Source organism: Mercenaria mercenaria, chromosome 2 (genome assembly GCF_021730395.1).
Source record: "Mercenaria mercenaria strain notata chromosome 2, MADL_Memer_1, whole genome shotgun sequence".
Lineage (NCBI taxonomy): Eukaryota > Metazoa > Mollusca > Bivalvia > Venerida > Veneridae > Mercenaria > Mercenaria mercenaria.
The window spans coordinates 57,647,854-57,667,184 of NC_069362.1; the positions used below are offsets into that span (position 1 = coordinate 57,647,854).

At 34.2% G+C, this 19,331-nt stretch overlaps 1 protein-coding gene across 1 annotated transcript; it reads left to right on the forward strand.

Annotated features, from left to right (window-relative positions):
• Window positions 1-2,226: 2,226 nt before the first annotated feature.
• On the forward strand, window positions 2,227-15,168 carry LOC123564018 (dynein axonemal assembly factor 5-like). Its single transcript, XM_045357267.2, has 10 exons — window positions 2,227-2,888; window positions 6,470-6,712; window positions 7,803-7,889; window positions 8,127-8,359; window positions 8,918-9,127; window positions 9,506-9,658; window positions 10,738-10,906; window positions 11,969-12,267; window positions 13,609-13,957; window positions 14,730-15,168. Exons 1-10 carry the CDS (start codon window positions 2,258-2,260, stop codon window positions 14,870-14,872), a joined length of 2,517 nt encoding a protein of 838 aa, XP_045213202.2. The 5' UTR covers window positions 2,227-2,257; the 3' UTR covers window positions 14,873-15,168.
• The last annotated feature ends 4,163 nt before the right edge of the window (window positions 15,169-19,331 follow it).

The following is a 19,331-nucleotide window of genomic DNA, read 5'->3' on the forward strand; positions in this document are numbered from 1 at the left end:
AATAACAAAAAATCGTATTGCAGGTAGCTTGTTTAAAACTCTGAATCTGCTCACTTTTGAAAACAGATGCAATTACCACATGGCAGTACTGGTTTTTAAATGTGACCATAACCTTGTACCAAAATATATGTCTGAATTATTATCTTTTGCTCATAACGATAGATATAATCTTCGTTCCTCGACTCGTAAAGATCTTTCTTTGTTAAAGCCCCGAACAAACTACTTGAAACAAACATTCTCATACAAAGCCACACATTTATGGAATTCCATTCCATCAAACATCAAACTTCAAGATAATCTGTTAACGTTTAAACGAAAAATTAAGGATTATTTATTACAAGAACAACGTTACTAATACTGAGATTTTTATTTATTTATTCATTCATTTTGTTTCTCAAATCTTCATCAATTATCATGCATTTTATGTCGTATAAGGTAGCTTTTAAACTTTATGATATTGATGGATGAATGTACATGTATGCATAATGAATTACACTGATTTATTCTCCTGGTAAAATCATTTCAAATCGAGTTTGTTTTTAAAGTGTGTTTGTCGTTAAAATTGTGCTACTGATACTCTTATTGTTGTAGATACTGTGTTTTAACATTTATGTAGAAGGCCATATTGGAAATAAGTTGTATGTATACTATGTACTCTTAATATGTCACCTTCTTAAAATAAAGTTATTATTATTATTATTATTATTACTCTTCTCCATAGTATTTGAAAGCAAGAGGCTGGCTCAGTAGTCACTTATATTTTAATGTTTAAACTTAATTGGGGACAATTAAGAAGCTAAGGGTGGGGGAGTGTTGTAAATTTAGCAGTCTTATTAAAGCTGATTTATTAATTGATTCTACTGATGAGAAACTTTGGCCTCTGCTACTTGAGTTGTCATTCACCAGTTACTCTCATAAATTGCTTGGGACTGGAGTGTGTATCATTTTGTATCATTTTATCAGGGTATGTTGTCATCATGTACCATCGTAAACATGTCTGGTTGTTAGAGTTAGAGGTGGCTTTGTATTTGGGATGGTACCATCAGTCAACGGTTATCCTCATAAATATTAGGGGTAATCTTTGTCTTTAATTACTATGATACACTCCAAATATGGGAGGGTACATGCTTTTGTATATAAACCTAGGTCAGAACTTTGGAGGTGATTCTTTACTTTTGGCTCGGACTTTGAAAATGACAGATCATAGAAACAAGAAATGAAATATTTTACAGTTATAATTATAAGTGACTTGACCAGAGGAATGAGAGAATTATAATTTTGATGACTTTATTTCCATCACTAGACAAAATCTCATAATAAACTAACATTGAAAATTGGAACTGAAGTGTATTTTATCAACGGAGTATAAACCCCCACACCCGAACTTACGTTTTTAAACAGTGTTGACAGTGAGCATGCGTAAAAAAAACACCCTCTTCCCTATAGTAATTTTGGATAAATATTTTGTTATACAGGTAAATGCAAGTCATTTATTTATGCAGAATATTTACCAATTTTGTTTTTGTTTACACCAGTTGGTGTTGTAAGTGGTTGCTATTAGATGGTGTGTGCATTATATAAATAACCTATTGCAATCGAATAATTCCAAGGTGGTCGACTTTATCATCTGTTCGGGTTTATCATCAGAACCAGTAAAACATCATAATCAGACGGGAAAACTTCAGAATCAGGAGGGAAAACTTCAGAGTTTTTTATTTTAGGTTTTAGCCATGATACATTTCCTAGGACCACATCTGGTTGGTCTGCACTGGTCGCAAAGGCAGAATCACTTGCCGCCAGCAGGCTAAAGGTTAATCCGAAATGTCTAGCCTTCGATTAAATACCCGGGACAATTAAAAAGAATCAAGCACGCATTTTACTGACTGGTGATCAATATGATGTTTTATGTAAATTCAGAGGAATGTTTCTCATTGCAGAGTTGGTGCAGCCGTTCTGCGCAAGCGCGGAATTATTATCAAATGGAACGCACGGCAAAAATACTCATTTTTTTGCATGTCCGCACGCATTTAGTGTATAATGTGCATAATATACTGACTAAAGGTTAGGGTAAGAATCACCATGGTTACAAAATATAAACATTTAAGGTATTTTTGTTCAAATTTAGTTAATCCGGTATATACCGGAGTCTGTAATATATCACGGGTGCACCAACTCTGTATTTAGTCACAGCCAATTCAGAGATGACAAAATTTTGATACCAGTCTAGTTTCAAAACGAGGCGTTGCGACAAACAAACATGGCTGCCGTTGACCAAAATTCCAATGCGGTCGTGCAAGGATTGGCACGTCATTTAAATACGTTAGGGGAAGAAAACAAAATTGCACGCAGAAAAGCTTTAGAAAATATTCGCAAAGACACGGTTTCTAGAAAACCACCACTCAATACTCCAGAAGTCAAGCCAGTACTGAACGAATTGTTAAAACCATTGTTGAAGGAGTTTTCGGATCCGGCTGAAAAATGCAGAGAACTGTCTTTAGACATAATACGAGGTTTCTTAAAAAGGGTAGACACGCCAGAAGAGTATCTACCGTATGTCATGCCAGTTCTAGTTCAAAGACTTGGTCAGCCAGACATTACTGAGCCGTCGGAAGAATTGCGGTTACTTTCAGTTGAATTTCTTAAGGAAATTCTAGAATGTTCTGGGAAGAATCTTGCTATCTATTTGGATGATATCATAAAGATATTGCAGCGTACTATCATAGACCCATATGCAGAAGTCAAAAAGTTAGCTTGTCAGTGTACATCCATTTTGGCAAAAGCCATTCCAGAACATTTCCATGCGCAGTCAGAATCTCTTATCAAACCATTATTGCAATCTGTATCTCATCAACACTCTAAAGTTAGAACCATTGTAGTTTATACAATAGGTAAGTAATATGACTGTAGGTTGAGGATAATAAGATTTTTGGCTCGACTGTTCAAATAGGTAGAGCTATTGGACTCACACATGTCTGCATCCCAATTTGGTTAAGTTTTTGTATGTAAGCTGGTATCTCAGTAACCACTAATGTTCACACACTTACTCACTGTGATAAACTGACTTACAGTGCACAGGTTCCATAACTCTATTTTGCTTTTTTACAAAATTATGCCCCTTTTTCAACTTAGAAATTTTTGGTTAATGTTTTGTATGTATTTTTATGTAACTTGTAAGCTGGTATCTCAGTACCCACTTCACACACTTGTTCACTGCAATGATCTGACATGCAGTTCACAGGTTCCATAACTCTACTTTGCATTTTTACGAAATTATTCCCCTTTTTTGACGTAGCAGTTTTTGATTAAGTTTTTGTATGTAAGCTTAGTACCCACTAATGGGAATGGATTGAAACTTCACACATTTGTTCATTGTCATGAGCTGACATGCATTTGACATGTTCCATAACCCTGTTTTGCAATTTTACAAAATTATGCCCCATTTTTGACTTTAGTAGTAGTATTCATTCAATTGACAAGGCTGTTAAAACAAGAGCTGTTGGAGGACAGCAACGCTTTATTCTATTTGTTGCAGCACAACTATTTGATACTCGAAAGAAAATGAAAAACTATTCATATTCTAGAATGTGTATGCAAATGATCTTGAGAGGTGCAGGTTTAGTGAGTAATAACTTATGTTGTATTTAAGTTTATAGCAGAGTTATGGGTCTTAGAATATTTGATTTTCTTCTGTTTACTGACAATTCCTTTTTTAAATGGTTGAATGAATGAATGTAAGTGTTATATGTTAAGCTGGAAGTACAGGTTGAAACCCCTAAAACAGGACAAGCTTGTGACTGACAAAAAATTCCGGTTTTCAGAGGATTCCGGTTTGGGGAAGAATCAGAAGATATCCTTGATTTGTACTGTAAGAGACGTTTATGTAGCTGCTGATGTTTTCTGCTATATCATACAGGCATTGTCCTTTAATTGGTACACTATGAATGACAGTTTTTTTCTGTATATACAAGGGAACATGTAGTTAAATATTTGTTACCTTTGTAATATTTTATGAATATTGCTCAACTGTGAAACAACAAGTCTATTTTTTCTAACCATACCATGTTTATTTATTTATAAAAACAGTGACACTTCTAATTTTTTTATTTTACAACAACTGTTACCATGTTTTCATATAAAAAATAACATAAATATATTCATGAATATTAAAAGCTCAATAAACACAAGAAATAAGAGACGGTGAACAACAAGTTACACAACAATGTCTAACTAATAAATTGAGCATATTCATTACTCAATTTAACTCTCAAGTTTTCTTTTCTAATTCCTTTTGAAGAAACTGTCCAGAATCATAGAGGCAAGTGTGGCACATCCTTTGAATATTGACTCACGAAATCGCTAATCACTAATGACAATGCAGTCTTTGAAATTTTATCACTTACTAAACATCCACTGCAAACAAAAATAAACTTATTTGGTTAATTAATCTGTTGTAATTGTTTAATGTTTCTGGGGTGTCGCCAATCATTCTTTAATTAATTATTTGCCAACAATAATATGCTGAATTGAAAAAAAGTTTTGTAGCTTATTGAGTGATTGAGCCTTTTTGTGCATAATTTTCATTTAATTATCACCTTTGCATGTTTAATTTGATTGTTTTTATTTAAAACTATCAAACTAAACCGTTAATTAATTTGGTAAATTACTGTTATCTATTCTTTCATAGTCAAATTGTATAATAACCTTCGGTGAAATTAATCAACGACAAATTACCTTCGGCATAAATTAAACCCATCATTAACTTGCAATTTCACTGTTGTCAGACACATTTGCACATTTCTAACGCTGCACCGTCTGACATGTACACAATACACAGGATGTGTGACACGGCTTCGAAAACTCCTTGCAATACACTGTTACTGAAAACAGTTTGACCTGAGGCCTAGGAAATTAGGTCAGTTTTTTTTTAAAGATGAAAATACGTTTAAAATAACTAAATTTCTGCAGATTTTTGTCAGGTTTCCGGAAGCCGGAAGATTCGATTTATATATTTCTTATAAAAATAGAAGGGGGAAATTCGGGACCAACAGAAATGTCTGAATTTCTGTGGATTCTGGTTATAGGAAGATCCAGTTTTGGGGGTTTCCACTGTACAACCATTATGTGACAAGTGAAAATTCAAAGTTGGAGCTTATAGAACATAAAGTCACTGGTAAATGTTCACTGTAATTTTTAACTACAGTAATCCTCGCTTATAAGGAACAGCTTGGGACCTCTAAAAATAGTTCCTTATAACCGAGGTTCCTTATATCCGTATAGCGAACTAGTTCCTTTTAACCGAGGTATGTATAAAGAACACAATTTGTATAGCGAACACTATTTGACTGACGTTTGAAAAGGGCTATGTGTTCACACTCTGGGCCGACCATGAATTTTTATGTGAGAAAGTTGCGAATCTAGTAGCGGTCCTTTCCTGGAGAGATGGTAAGGTGGAGTGCCTGCATGTGTATGACTGAAATAGTGTTGAAACACTGCGTTAAACCTTAACTAAGCCAATATGTACGTCTGTAAGAATGACCGTAATTTTGTTTATTTTTTGTCGGTTATTTCTATCTTCTTTTGTAAAGAGCGCTACATAATGACTATACTCCCCTTAACTTCCTCGACAGCATGTTATGTGAAGAGGCATCAATACTAATATAAAATAAATGTTCAAAATTTTATTTTTCACACACTGGACAACAGCACCATGCATTAAAGTGTAAATTATTTTATATAGTTTTGCTATTGTCCATTTTAGCACCTGCTATATTTTTTACAATTAGAAATTTGGTAAACTGGACTGTTTGCCATTGATAATCACGCGTAATTAACACATTTATTTAGGATATTTCCATCGTGACAAAACTAGACTAATAATGACCAATATTAAAATCCAAGGTTTGGTGAATGTGACTGTAACCGTAACTGATTTTCATTTACTATTGTTTACATGAAATACCTCATATATGTAGCTCCTACTACTTGGTAAATGATGATATTACATATTTTCTTTTTATTGTATCCGTGAATTAACAAACTAAAGATCATAGAAATGAAATAATTGTGTTTATGCATGTACATGAAAGCACGTGAAAGTGTCGAAGTTACTCTGACGTCATCAGCGATTCTCCTGTTTATTTCCGGTTTCAATAATTTTCATTCTTTATGTCTGTCTGCTATAACCGGGGAGTGTTCCATTGAATTTCGTACTTTGGGACTGGAAAAAGTGTTCCTTATAACCGAGTTCCCTATAACCGAGGATTTTTACATTGAATAAAGAAGGAATTCGATCGGGGAATTGAAAACTGTTCCTTATAACCGAGTGTTCCATATATCCGAGTTCCTTATAAGTGAGGTTTACTGTAGTGTAAAATTAACAGAGGTCCATTATATATTTTTATTTTTTTGTGTCAGTTTTAGTTGCATGTATTATTAGTAGTCTTGGAAAATAATAAGGCTTATTTCACAGGAGATGTGATACAGTATGGTAGCAATAAACCAGTGGAAACAGTAGTGTCACACTTGGCTCAACGACTTTTTGATCAGACTCCTGCGGTCAGAATGGCAGTCATCAAGGTGACTGGTAACTGGATGTTGGATATGTGTGATCGCTATTCATTCTGGAACAAACTTATTCCTCTACTTCTAACTGGTCTTTCTGATGAACAACCAGATATCAAAGAAACAGCTGACTCTCTCTGGCATGACGTTGGTGAGAAAATTTCCTCTATAAAAAACTTTTAAAGTTTGATAGAAATTTTGCCTGTCAATTAAAGTCACAAGTAAGCACTAGAATAGAACTTACCACAGAAGAAGCATTTATCTTACAGAAAGTTTCGAGATATGTACCGGTAGATATCCAAAGTGTTACGAGTTAAACCGAGTGTTACCAACATTGAATATGGAGTAAAGCTAATGGTCTAAAGAAGAATGCTACTTCTTAAACCGTCATTTTGACTTTGTTTCTTGTTGTTTTTTTCATGAAAAGCTTATAGTTTTATCTTTTCAAAAAAATACAGTAATACTTATTTATTACTATATTAGTAAAGTATACTACATAAATGCTCAAATTTAAAAACTGACCACATATATCGGGATTTTACATACAATTTATGTAAAGAGATAAGAAGTTAGTATTCATAATTTACTTGATAGTTCTCACTTCTGAGCAAAAACTAGGTCATTAGGTCAAATCATAAGAAAAGCTCAACACCCTAGAGGCGACTTTTATGATCCTATCTTCATGAAATTCGGTCAGAATGTTTATCTTGATGATTCTTAGGCCAAGTTTTAAACTGGGTCATATAGGGTCAAAATCTAGGTCACCCGCTCAGATCAAAGGAAAAACTTGTGAACACTCTAAAGACCATATTTATGACCCTATCTTCATGAAACTTGGTCAGAATGTTTATCTTGATGATTCCCATGCCAAGATTGAAACTGGGTCATGTGGGCCAGGGTCAAAAACTAGGTCACCCAGTCAAATCAAAGGAAAAGCTTGTTAACACTGTAGAGGCCACATTTTTGACCCTATCTTCATGAAACTTGGTCAGAATGTTTATCTTGATGATTCCAAGGCCAGGTTTAACAGGTGAGCGATATAGGGTCGTCATGACCCTCTTGTTTCTTCATTCTATGGAATGTTTTAGAATAATCAAAGAAGTCATGACAAGCATACACAATATATATCTGTTACCTTATTCTTTGTATTTTGAACTTAACAGACATTCAAGAATTTTACTTTTATTTCTCAGCTTTTTTTATGCAGGAACATTTCATGAATGTTGTTGTTATTCAAACAGGATTAAAATTTGCAAATGAAAATGAAGATGATTTGAAAGACAAGATGGATTTTGGAAAAGGAGACCCTTCACATTACCCTCCAGGAGGTGAGCAATAATAATTGCTTTGAAGTTCTGCTTTTAACATGTGTAGTTGGACAATGTGTAGTTAAGTAACCAAGTAGTTCAACAGTTATGAACAGGCTTGGTGTAATTGAATACAGTAATTGTAATCACCTGTTATTGATTTGGAATGAAACAATGATTTCATTTCAATGTATGTATAAAATATCAAGGAGCTGTATTAATTTTTGTAGAAAAATTAAAAAATAGCTTGTATTGCAGTGGAACGTCCAAATCTGGGATGTCGTACCTTGATGATGCGTCATGTCTCGAGAATACTGCCTGGTTTGATGCGAGATGTGGTTGACTGGGTGGCTGATACAAGGAAGAAATCAGCTGGTCTCTTGTACTATCTGTTGCTGAACTGTGAGGAGTACATTACACAGCACATGGAACTTCTCACATCGGGCATGTACAAGGCATGTGCTGATGAGGAGCAGTCAGTTGTCAAAGATGTAAGCCATTTATGACACATGATTTCTGTTTGTTTTACTTGCCATCATGGTATGTATGAAATTTGCATATTAAATGATAACAGTTCTTATGTAGCTAATCTGAAAACATTTCAAAATGTTAAAATTTTGGTTTCTAACTTTGGTATTCTATAGGTTACTGAGGACCAACTGAGAATGTATCTGATTTGTTTAGAAAATTTGGTAAATTGTTCATTATAGAACCAACATTGTATTAACATTAATCTGGACAAGTTTAGTTTAACAACCAGCACTGCAGTTTTTGTCGGTCAGTCACTTAGAACTGTAAAGAACATACACAAAATAAAACATTTTGTGAATGTGTATAACATGTAGTATTGAATGCAAGAAGTTATGGCATACCTGTTTAGATGACTGTATGAAATAAAAAAGAATTCTGCAGTTTCAAAATCAGACTTATGCAAATCAGCAGGATGTCAGAAATGTTTCTGTTTTATTTTCACACATACTACCTCCGCATGGTCATATTATATTGAGAGATGCCCATATATTGTTTTCACCTGTTGATTTTTTTTCCAGATTCAGAGAGCGGCAGAGTTAATTGGCTACTTTGTTGAAGTTGAAGTTTGGAGTAAGCTGATCTTGAAAAGTGTTCAAAACAGTCAACATTACACATCAATCATGGTACTGTCTTCAGTGATACGTGGAACTGCAAAGGAAAATCTGAAACCTTACTTACAGAAAATCCTTGATACACTTAATATACCAGATGTCTGCCAGAGTGTTCAGGTTCGTTCCCTGAAAGTTTTCATTAGCTTTTTAAAAATCTTAACATGCCAGACCTAATGTCTGTTATCAAATATTGTTCACTCATCACTTATTATTTTGAAATTGATTTATATAAAACAGTTTAAAAGTGAAATGAAGTTTTATGATTTTTTTCTAATGCTATAAAAACCAAAACAAGTGGACTGGATGCTTAAAATTGCATGCATTGACATTGTATTAATTTTTTTTGAAAGTTACAATGTTTATAATAATTGTACATAAAAGAAGAACTCTGGAACTCAGTAATGGTAGTGTCTAGTTTTGAAAAGGTAGTCTGAAAAATATACAAGAAAGCTCTCTTTTTTCAAACAGGTAAAAATCTCAATGTCTCTACTGTAGGTTCCAGTACAGGTGCAACTGTTGTCATGTTTAGAATCCCTCCTGACAGTATCAGGTACGGACATTGCCGAGTCATCACAGTCCACCCAGTCTGTGTTCAGTCTACTACACACAGTATTAGCTATACAACAAGGGGAGCTTATCAAAGATAAGGTAATTAACTTTTCTGGGAAAAAAAAGACTTTTGAAATGGTTTAAGGTAGTTCTGCATATTAGATAATACGGAATAAATGGCTTAACATCACTTTTCTGGATAACATACAATAAAGTCGAGAATCGGCTTACATAAACAAAAATCTTTTTTTTTTAATTAATGGTAAAACAAGAATAAATTTAGAAAAACGGCAACATTACTGTCATTATAAAGATAATTTAAAGATTTTTGACATACTATATATTTCCAAATTATATCTTAAATTCGGCTTGAAATGTGCGGATCTCTTTATTCGTAGGCAGATATCTAAAAAACTAGTACACAGACCTGTAAATTTTATTTCACCATATGATAGACCATACAATTATGTTTATTTATGACTGTTGGAAGTTTGTCAAAATCTACATTGTTGAGAAAAAAGTATTCATGAAAATGTCATTTAAATTGTGATTTTCCTATTGACTCGTATTAAGAAAACTTATGTTAAGTCCTAATTTTTCAGATCAGTCTAGCAAAAAAAATCAAGCATATGACCCTACCTTCTTTATTTGCCTAATTTTCTAAGTATGAAGTTTTGAAAAAACATGGTTAAATGAAAATCTACAGTTTAGGAAAGGAATTGATCTGGAAGTGCAGATCTACTTTAAAGCATCAGATTATGTTTTCATAGATCAAAGTGTGTTCAGTTGAACAGGAAAATCATGCATTTTAAAAAGTACCAAATCTCAGTTCTTTGTCTTCATATTCACACACACATTAGTAGAATGAATTCTGTAAAAGTATTATTGGTTGTGTATTTCATGGTTGCATCATTCCATGGAATTAGATCCAAATGAACAAATTAACTTCCTATTCATCTTGTCTTCAGAAGTTTAAATCCAAAAATTCATGTCACCACAAAATACCTCAGTAGCCATTTTGGCCAAAACCAAGAAATTCCATACCCATGATAAATGATTTTAAAGCAGTCCCTGATTTAAAGGGAAAAATATTTTGATACAGAGTTGCTTTGTTGTCCAAGCTAATGAAATTTTGTACACTTTAAATTGTGATACAGTGATGTGTTTTCTGTTTTCAGGTGTTTGAGTTGTTAGACAAATTAGCTGGTCTCGAGGGACTTGTTAACAGAAAACAGCTGTACCATAGCCATACGAAGCCACTCCTTGACAGTTTCCAGGACACTTACAAAGTGTGGACAATACATTCTGTAGAAAGACTTATCTTTGATGTTCTCATTCTAGAAGCAGGTATGTCAGTCTAATTAGTGTAGCTGTTAATTTTTAAAAGTAGCCATTTGCAATTAGTGTTTTTTCGCTGGACAAGGATATATATGTGAGCTTTTTTGGGTTCTTTCCAGATGCCACAAAGAATAATATTATCATTTCTGGTCAGCTGAATGAAAAGTATTAGCATTGATTCCAGGGGGAAGACTTTTTTTTGCAGTCATTTATTGATTTTACATCATTATATCTGAGATACAAAGTATATGGGGGCCATATTTGAGTCACACATGTCCACTGATTATTCCATCTTTAGTGTCAGCTACATAACTTCTTAATTGCTAAATATAACTAGCATCATTTGTCAGATTGCTAAGTTTGTTTTCGCTGCATATGTTCTAAACTGGTGGGAAACTGTTCATAAAATTAGCATCAATTATTAACCTCATCAAGATATACAGATTGCACAATCTCAGCCACTAGGTCCAAAGTCAAGGTCAGGTTTGAAGGTCAAAGTTCAAATGGTTAACTTCATGTCCACTCAATATTGTCTAAACTGAATGAATAGTATCAGTTGTTTATCATATCAGCATGGTGTCAAGTATAATATATTATGTCCAAGGTCACAAAGTCCAAAGTCAAGATCACACTTTGAAGTAAAAAATTTGTGTCCACTCCATATCTTCTAAACCATTAAAGCATCCATTGTTAACCTCATCCAGACAACATGCAAAGTGCACACACCAGGACATTAGGACCAAAGGTCAGTGTTACAGTGGTCAGAGATCAAACAGTTAAACTTTGTGTCTACTTCATAGCATTTTTATAAAACTAACATCAGTTGTTGACCTCATCAAGACAACATGCAGAATGTACAACCCAGGAGACTAGGTCTGAAGGCAAGTCCACACTTGAGGTCATTGGACTTGAACACAACATTTTATTTTCCCTGTATCACAACTGCATCTAGGGGTATTTGTCACCTTTAGTAATAGCTTCAATTTAATGTACCATTAGGTGTTTTAAATTCTGTTTGCTTAATATTGTTACAGCACTACCCAGGTAATTCAACATTTTCTGTATTTCTAGGCCCAGTGGTTGGTGACTTGCTGGAAGATGTAATGCCGATATTGACTGCTAACTTTGACCCAGACAAAGATCCAGAAGTTCGGCTAAAATTTTTCTCCCTTCTGTCACACCTTATGATGAATTGCAAGGACACAGTGGATTCTGGCGATAAATTTGCAGAATTTGCAGAAATTGTTGTGAAGAATATGATTCTGCCAAACTGTGTGTGGAAGGCAGGTCGTGTGGCCAGTGCAATCAGAACAACAGCTGTATCTTGTGCTTGGGCACTTCTACAGAGTGGAGTTCTTACTAAGGAAAAGGTAAAATGTGAAATGTAATTTTCAGCTTGACTATACGAAGTATGGAGAGCTGTCCTTTGGTTAAAGTTTTGATGCACTTTCACTTTATCTCTGTAATTACATGATGGCTTTGTTTCAAACTTAAAATGGTTATTCCCCATCATCACACATAATCATATGGCACACGGGCCATAACTCTCACACCAATATTTCATGAATTATCCCCCCTTTTACTTAGAATTTCAGGTTAAAGTTTTGATGCACTTTCACTCTTATCTCTCAGTTATTACTAACTGGATTTGATTCAGACTTAAAATAGTTATTCAACATCATCACTCACATATGACACAAGGTCCACAAGGTTCTAATATGGGTCATCTGGGGTCAAAAATAAGGTCACTATGTCAAATCAAAGAAAATACTTATTTATACTCAAGATTTTTGCTCCAATTTTAATGATAATTGGTCAGAATATTTTTTTTCATGAAATCACCAGGTCAAACATGTTTACACTGTTATAGTGTGTTTCTCAGGTGAGCGACCTAGGGCCATCTTGGCCCTCTTGTTTCATGAATTATCCCCCCCCCCCACCCCCACCCCCAAGTTTAACTTAGAATTTCATGTTTAAGTTTTGGTGCGCTTTCACTCTATCTCAGTTATCACTAAATGGATTTGATTCAAACTTAAAATAGTTGTTCAACCTTACCACTCACATCATATGACTTAAGGTCCATAACTCTGGTACCAATATTTCATGAATTACTAGCATGCCTCCCTTTTACTTAGACGTTTTGATGCATTTTCACTATATCTGTTATTACTAAATGGATTTGATTCAAACTTGAAGTTGTTATTCCATATCATGACCCACATCATATGACACAAGGTGCAGAAATCACTCTTGCACCAATATGTCATGAAGTATCCCACTTTTTGCTTAGAATTATACTTATTTAATGTTCTTTATCTCTCTTATTACTTAATACTTTTGACACAGAATCAAGCTATTGTCCAATATCTTCATTCTTATTGGAGTCATTAAACACTCTAGTGACAGCTCCAGCTTCCTCAGATGTGCCCTGTTTCACTATCCAGCATCGAAATAGTCGAGCGCGCTGTCTCCTGTGACAGCTCTTGTTATAGTTCTATGTGTTCTTTATTAAAGAAAGAAACAACCTGATGATTAAGTTTTTAAGTAATTAGTATTGGATAAAATGTTAATTTTAAGAAAGCCAAAACATTTTTAGCAGACCTACTCAGTACTGCTTGTGAAAATACAGCATATTATGAACTGGAAATTCAATGCTGAAATCTATTAAGACTGAAATTTGACTAGGAATAATTATGTTTTCCTTTTTACAGTTGGAACCTGTGCTAGATAACGTTATCACCCAGATGTTGGCATGTATGGATGACGACAATAAGGGAACCAGGCTTGTTGCCTGCAGAGTCATGACCCGTACTTTTGACCTTGCTGGTGCGAACATCAACCAGGATCGTCTGCACAACATGTACCTAGAATTGTTGAAAAGGCTTGATGACAGTAGTGACGAGATCAGACTGACTGTAGCTAAGACCTTTTTGGCATATCTTGACAGTTTTGAACAGGCTTATGATGTTCAGCTTTATAGAGCTCATCTTGAAGCAATGTATAAAGGTTTGCTAGTCCATCTAGATGACCCTGATGAGAAAATACAGGAGGCAATATTAGGTACTGTTTGATTATTATAATATTTTCCAAAGAGAAACAAAAAATAAACGTAAAAGTAAATACTGATTTTTTTTGCTCATTTGATTTGTTAGAGATATGTATGACATATTTTCATCTTAAACGCTGGCATCAGTGATGGTCAAGATTTTTGTTTGGGTCCCATTTCTCTACAAAACTACAAAAGTTATAATATAGCTTTGAAACTTTGCACACTTGTGTATCATCATTTAGTAAGTATGTGAAGAACCATAACTTTTACTAACATTTTGGTTAGAATTTTCTAAAAAAGTTCTTTTTCATATCAGTGTTTTAACCTATCTTTGCTTTTGAATAGTTCTTACGTCAGTTCCAAGGTTAAGAGATGTGTTTCAGGTTTAACCATATTTGTGTGTATTACTGTGATGTGCTGGTGCTTTAATTTTTCTGTTTAATTGGTACACTTTTATTACATTATAAATGTACTCTGTTATTCATGTCGGCCAATAGCTGTACATGGCTGATGTTTTCAAAATATGTAACACTGGATTTAAATAAGTTTTGTGTATGTATCTGTATCAGAATTATACTCTTGTGATGTGCTTCTTTGAAGCATATGCCTTTTGAATATGTGTTCTACTTTTGCATCAGCACCTTCTTACAGTTTCTTTCAGGTTAGATATAATCTTTTGTTAAACATATGAAGTCATTTGACAAAAACAAAAATGAAGTTTAATTAATTTCTGCTGCATCAGTAAAAATAAAATGAAATGGAATTCTGTCTATTTAATTTCAGGTGTTCTGAAGAAAGCAGGTAGTCTGCTGCCAGGGATGCTGATACAAGAGGTGGAAACAACTAAACATAAACATAGATCAAAGAAATATTGTGAAGATCTTGTGTCATATTTACAGAAACTGTCAACTGAAACACAGTCGTAGCACATACTGTCTGTTACTGGAATCATTGACCATTTAATTATCATACTGTAACTAGATCTGTCTGTTTAGCTCACCAGAGCACAATGTGTCCAAGGTGAGCTGTTGTGATCACTCTCTGTCCATGTCATGTGTCTGAGGTCTGTTCACAGTTTCTCCTGTCAAGATCTCTCCCTGAGACCATGTGACGGAAGTTTATTAAACTTGACGTAGTAGATGTTCCTTGGTTGGTCCTTTTCAAAACTTGTTCAGATGAATCTGTTTGGCTGCACATAATATGGGCCAGAAAAATATCTTTTTTAAATTCATCTCCATCAAAAAGTTTTTCCAATTTCAAAATGGTTTCACAGAACAGTTTTTTGGGTGACCTACAAAGATTTATCAAATTATTCTAATGCAAAGAGACCCAAATAAATGCCCCATGGGTAACCTCTACCATAGTTGTTCAAGCCACTCTGAATTATTTCCAAAAATATTTCCATTTATGGCTTCATGAAAAGTTTTGAAAATATTCTCTGAATCGCCAGTTTTTTAAAGTAATTTGATGTGGATGTTTCTTGAATGACCCTCTTAAAAATTATTACTTGTTTCAGCTGTGAAACTCAGGTGGACGATTTAGGGCCATGATGGTCTTCTTTTTCATTTACTGTAGGAGTAAATGGTGTGAGATTTTGTATTGAAAGATACAAGTTTGAATTATAGATGAATTTGTAAATGTGGTAAACCATTGTAGAAAAATGGAATGTCAGTATAGATTTCTTAATACAAGAAATATGTGCTAATGAATCACTGCCAAATGTGTCTTTATTGTTTATGAATGTAATATAAAATTGATACAGGATTAAATGTGTATTTATATCTCAGAGAAAAAATATTGTCTTATTATTGCAAATGATAGTGATGCAACATACTGAAATTGTTTTGCCAAACATTGTGGTGCCTACATATTTTTCATTTATTGTTCCATAAGACTAATTTTTATATTAAAACAGATAAAGGAGCATTCCAAATAGAAGTTATGCATAAAAGAGCATTGCTATACTATTGCAGTATAATACTGTTAAAGCCATAGAGTGAGGTAATAAAAACTACAGAGTCAGTAATACTTTCTACTATGTTAATTAAAACATTTGACAATTTTATGAGAAAACAATAATCAAAAATAGGACAGTAAGTGTTTACTTGCATACACTGTTTAATCCCCAACTGTGACCAAATCTAATACAGTATGTTGTGGTACATGTCTCCAGGCACAGACCTTTATATACAGCTATCGATTCGCAAAATAAGCTGGACAGAGAGCATGTTGGACTCCGTGATATTAATTTGTGTATAGCCGGTGAAAGTAAATCTATGCATAGCTGGTTGTTGAATATCAGTGGGTCTATGGAAATACACCATAATGAAATCGCACTAAAAATAAACCCAGTACAACAAATATGTTGGTAAAACATCTTATAAAAAGCAAGTATAAATATGTCTAGTCACAAAATGTGCCTTTTAGCATAAAATAGAGTAAAAATACAGTTGCAACTGAATGAGAATAAGACTAAGGCTTGTAAGTGAGCTTGTTGGAATTTCGTCTAGCATGTTGAACAGCCTATGTAGTTTAGTTTGAAAGACTGGCTAATTGATATAATTAATAGGTATGCTCTTCAGTTTAAAGACATACTCAACAGTGCTTTTGGAGAATTGTGGTGTTTCAATGGACTGGCTATTAATCATACAGCTGCTCTCGCAAATTCCATGTCTGACTGTAGTTGCTGTAATAAAGTTTTTTTTTATTAAAGACCGGTATTATAGCAAAAGTTCCACAATAACTAATTTAACTTGGAACACTTTTAAGAACAACTTCAACTAAAGACTATCGCTGTCTTTAACTTGTCTTGACAATATATTAAACGTTCCCTATGACTTCCGATATAATAAGCCTTAGAGTTTAAGTTGAATGAGGCTTAACCATGCAGACAGCATTACTTCTGTTTTTATACATGTCTTGAGTATCCACTAATTATGGATCTATAATAGTTCTAATATGTGCCTCTGGTTACCTCCTCTGACGGTCCTTCACAATTTCAGACTGCAATGATATCAAGTTAGTGCAAAAATATATGACAGATTACATTAACTTCTACACTTACCTTGATGGTGATGTACCCTTTCTACGTGGCTTATAATAAGGTTTGCCAGAATCTCCTATGACGTTGAGGAGTAAAGTTGTTGATGGTAAAACTTCATTCCCTAACATTTTCAGGTGTCTGTATCTTCATTACAAGCTTGATCTGTATGTAGAAAGTATATAAATCTGTACATTTGTTGTAAGAGCCTTAAGGTTTAGGAGTACTAAGTATATCATTAAAACACAGAAATATTTGGCAAACAAACAACTTCTTTACAAACAATCTACCTGAACTGTACGACTGGGTACTTGGAATATTCTCAAAAAGCTGTCCCTTTAAAAATTAACGCCATTTGTAAAGAAATAAAAATAAACAATTGCTGAAAACTTCGTTCCACAAAAGTTATGTGAAATTTCATCACAGAGACATTACAAATGTATCAAAACGAAGATATGAAACGGTTCTTTGGAAATTGTGAGTTTGGTCTGTCTGAAAATCTGGCACCTTTTCCGGAATTCAGCTTGTATATATCAGCGAACTGGCTATTGCTGTGTAGACTATTCATGTATCTGTTGATCAATTTTCATGTGGAACAACCCATTTCTTTTTATTTTTTGTGTTACTTAAGATATGGGGCTAACCGTTAAACCTCTAAACAAATATAACTGATCTAAGGCCTTACGACTACGAACAGGTAGATCACTAGAGAGTCTACCTCGCGGGAAGACAAGGTTGTCCATGTAGGAGATCGCCTTTAAGTTAGCTACACGCGCGCATATTGTTGCCATAATTTGACGTCATATTAAAATGTCAGGGTGTATGAGCGATATTCAGTTTACAATATCTTTGATAATAACACCAGGCAAAAGAAATTTTCTAACATTTATTTATTTATGTTATTTTGTTTGGTTTAACGTAGCACCGATACAGTTATATAGGCCATATGGCGACTTTCCAGCTTTGATGGTGGAGGGAGACTCCCAGATGCTCCTCCATGCATTATTTCATCACGAGCGGGCACTTGGGTAGAACCACCGACATTCCATAAGCCAGCTGGATGGCTTCCTCACATGGATGGCTTCCTCTCATGAAGAATGCAACACCCCGAGTGAGGCTCGAACCCACATCGATGAGGGGCAAGTGATTCAAAGTCGGCGACCTTAACCATTCGGCCACGGATGTCCCCAAATTTTCTAACATATCTGCCTGAGTAAGGCAGGTGTTTTCCCAACCCTGTCTGCAAGCAGTCCTATAAAATCCTTAATAGTCTTGTCGGTCATGATTTTTTACAAGGCTTTTTTGTTTATATGTAGGCCCTAACCATCGGTAACTCTTATGGGCGAGTCCTCCAGAAGATTGTTAATGTTAGTGGGGGAAGCCTCCCTGGTTCTTTAGCGTGATACCGTATTCCTTGCTTGCACAGAATTTTGATGTCGGTCTTCAAGTTAATTTTATGCCTTTAACTATGCGATGACAGAGGACAATTATAATCCCATGGCATAATCGCCGTTTTTCTCCGTCTAACAGGGAATAGTGTAGTGTATAAAACTTCTCAAAAATTGATGGTTAGTGAGACATTTTATTCCTGTAGTGACATATATATTTTGTAATTTCAAACTTCAGTTTTTTAAATCTGTTTAAAGATTTAATTGACCTTTCCAAAAATGTATAGGCTGTTCTTTTGTTATTTCTGTCCGACAGGTCTAATTTAGTTTAAGACAATGAAGGAATTTTCAAGTTCGGCTTACGGTGAGAGTTACTTTCCAAGTATAAGAAAAAATCAAAAACCTTTGATAGTTTTAACGAATAAAACGTCATAGCGTTATACGTCACCCAAACCTTCGTAATACTTCTAAAACACTTCTTCAAACTTTTTACGAGAAAATGGTGCATGACAAATACGTCATAATGATATTGTCTTTGAAAAATATAAGTACTTAAAACAGGTGGCAGTAACGTACCTAGGATACAGTATGGGTCCATGAGCCAGATACACTTAAATATATTACAATTATAATGTTTAGAAAAATGCCAAAAAAGTCATTATGAGCTATTAGAGTGGCTCATTGTCACGAGCCAAAAAAATTCAAAATGACATTTTGCATTTTTTTTTCTAAGAAAACGTTATAATTGTAATATATTTAAGTGTGTATGGCTCAAGGACCCATACTGTATCCTAGGTACGTTGCTGCCACCTTTGGTACTTATGGCAACTCGAATGTTAATCAGGACAAAATATAGAAAGAAATAAAATGAGCCGATATGTGTGGGTTTTTTACCTGTCCGAACTATATAACTAATGCAAGACTTTTAATTAACAGTCAGTATAAAATAATGAACTA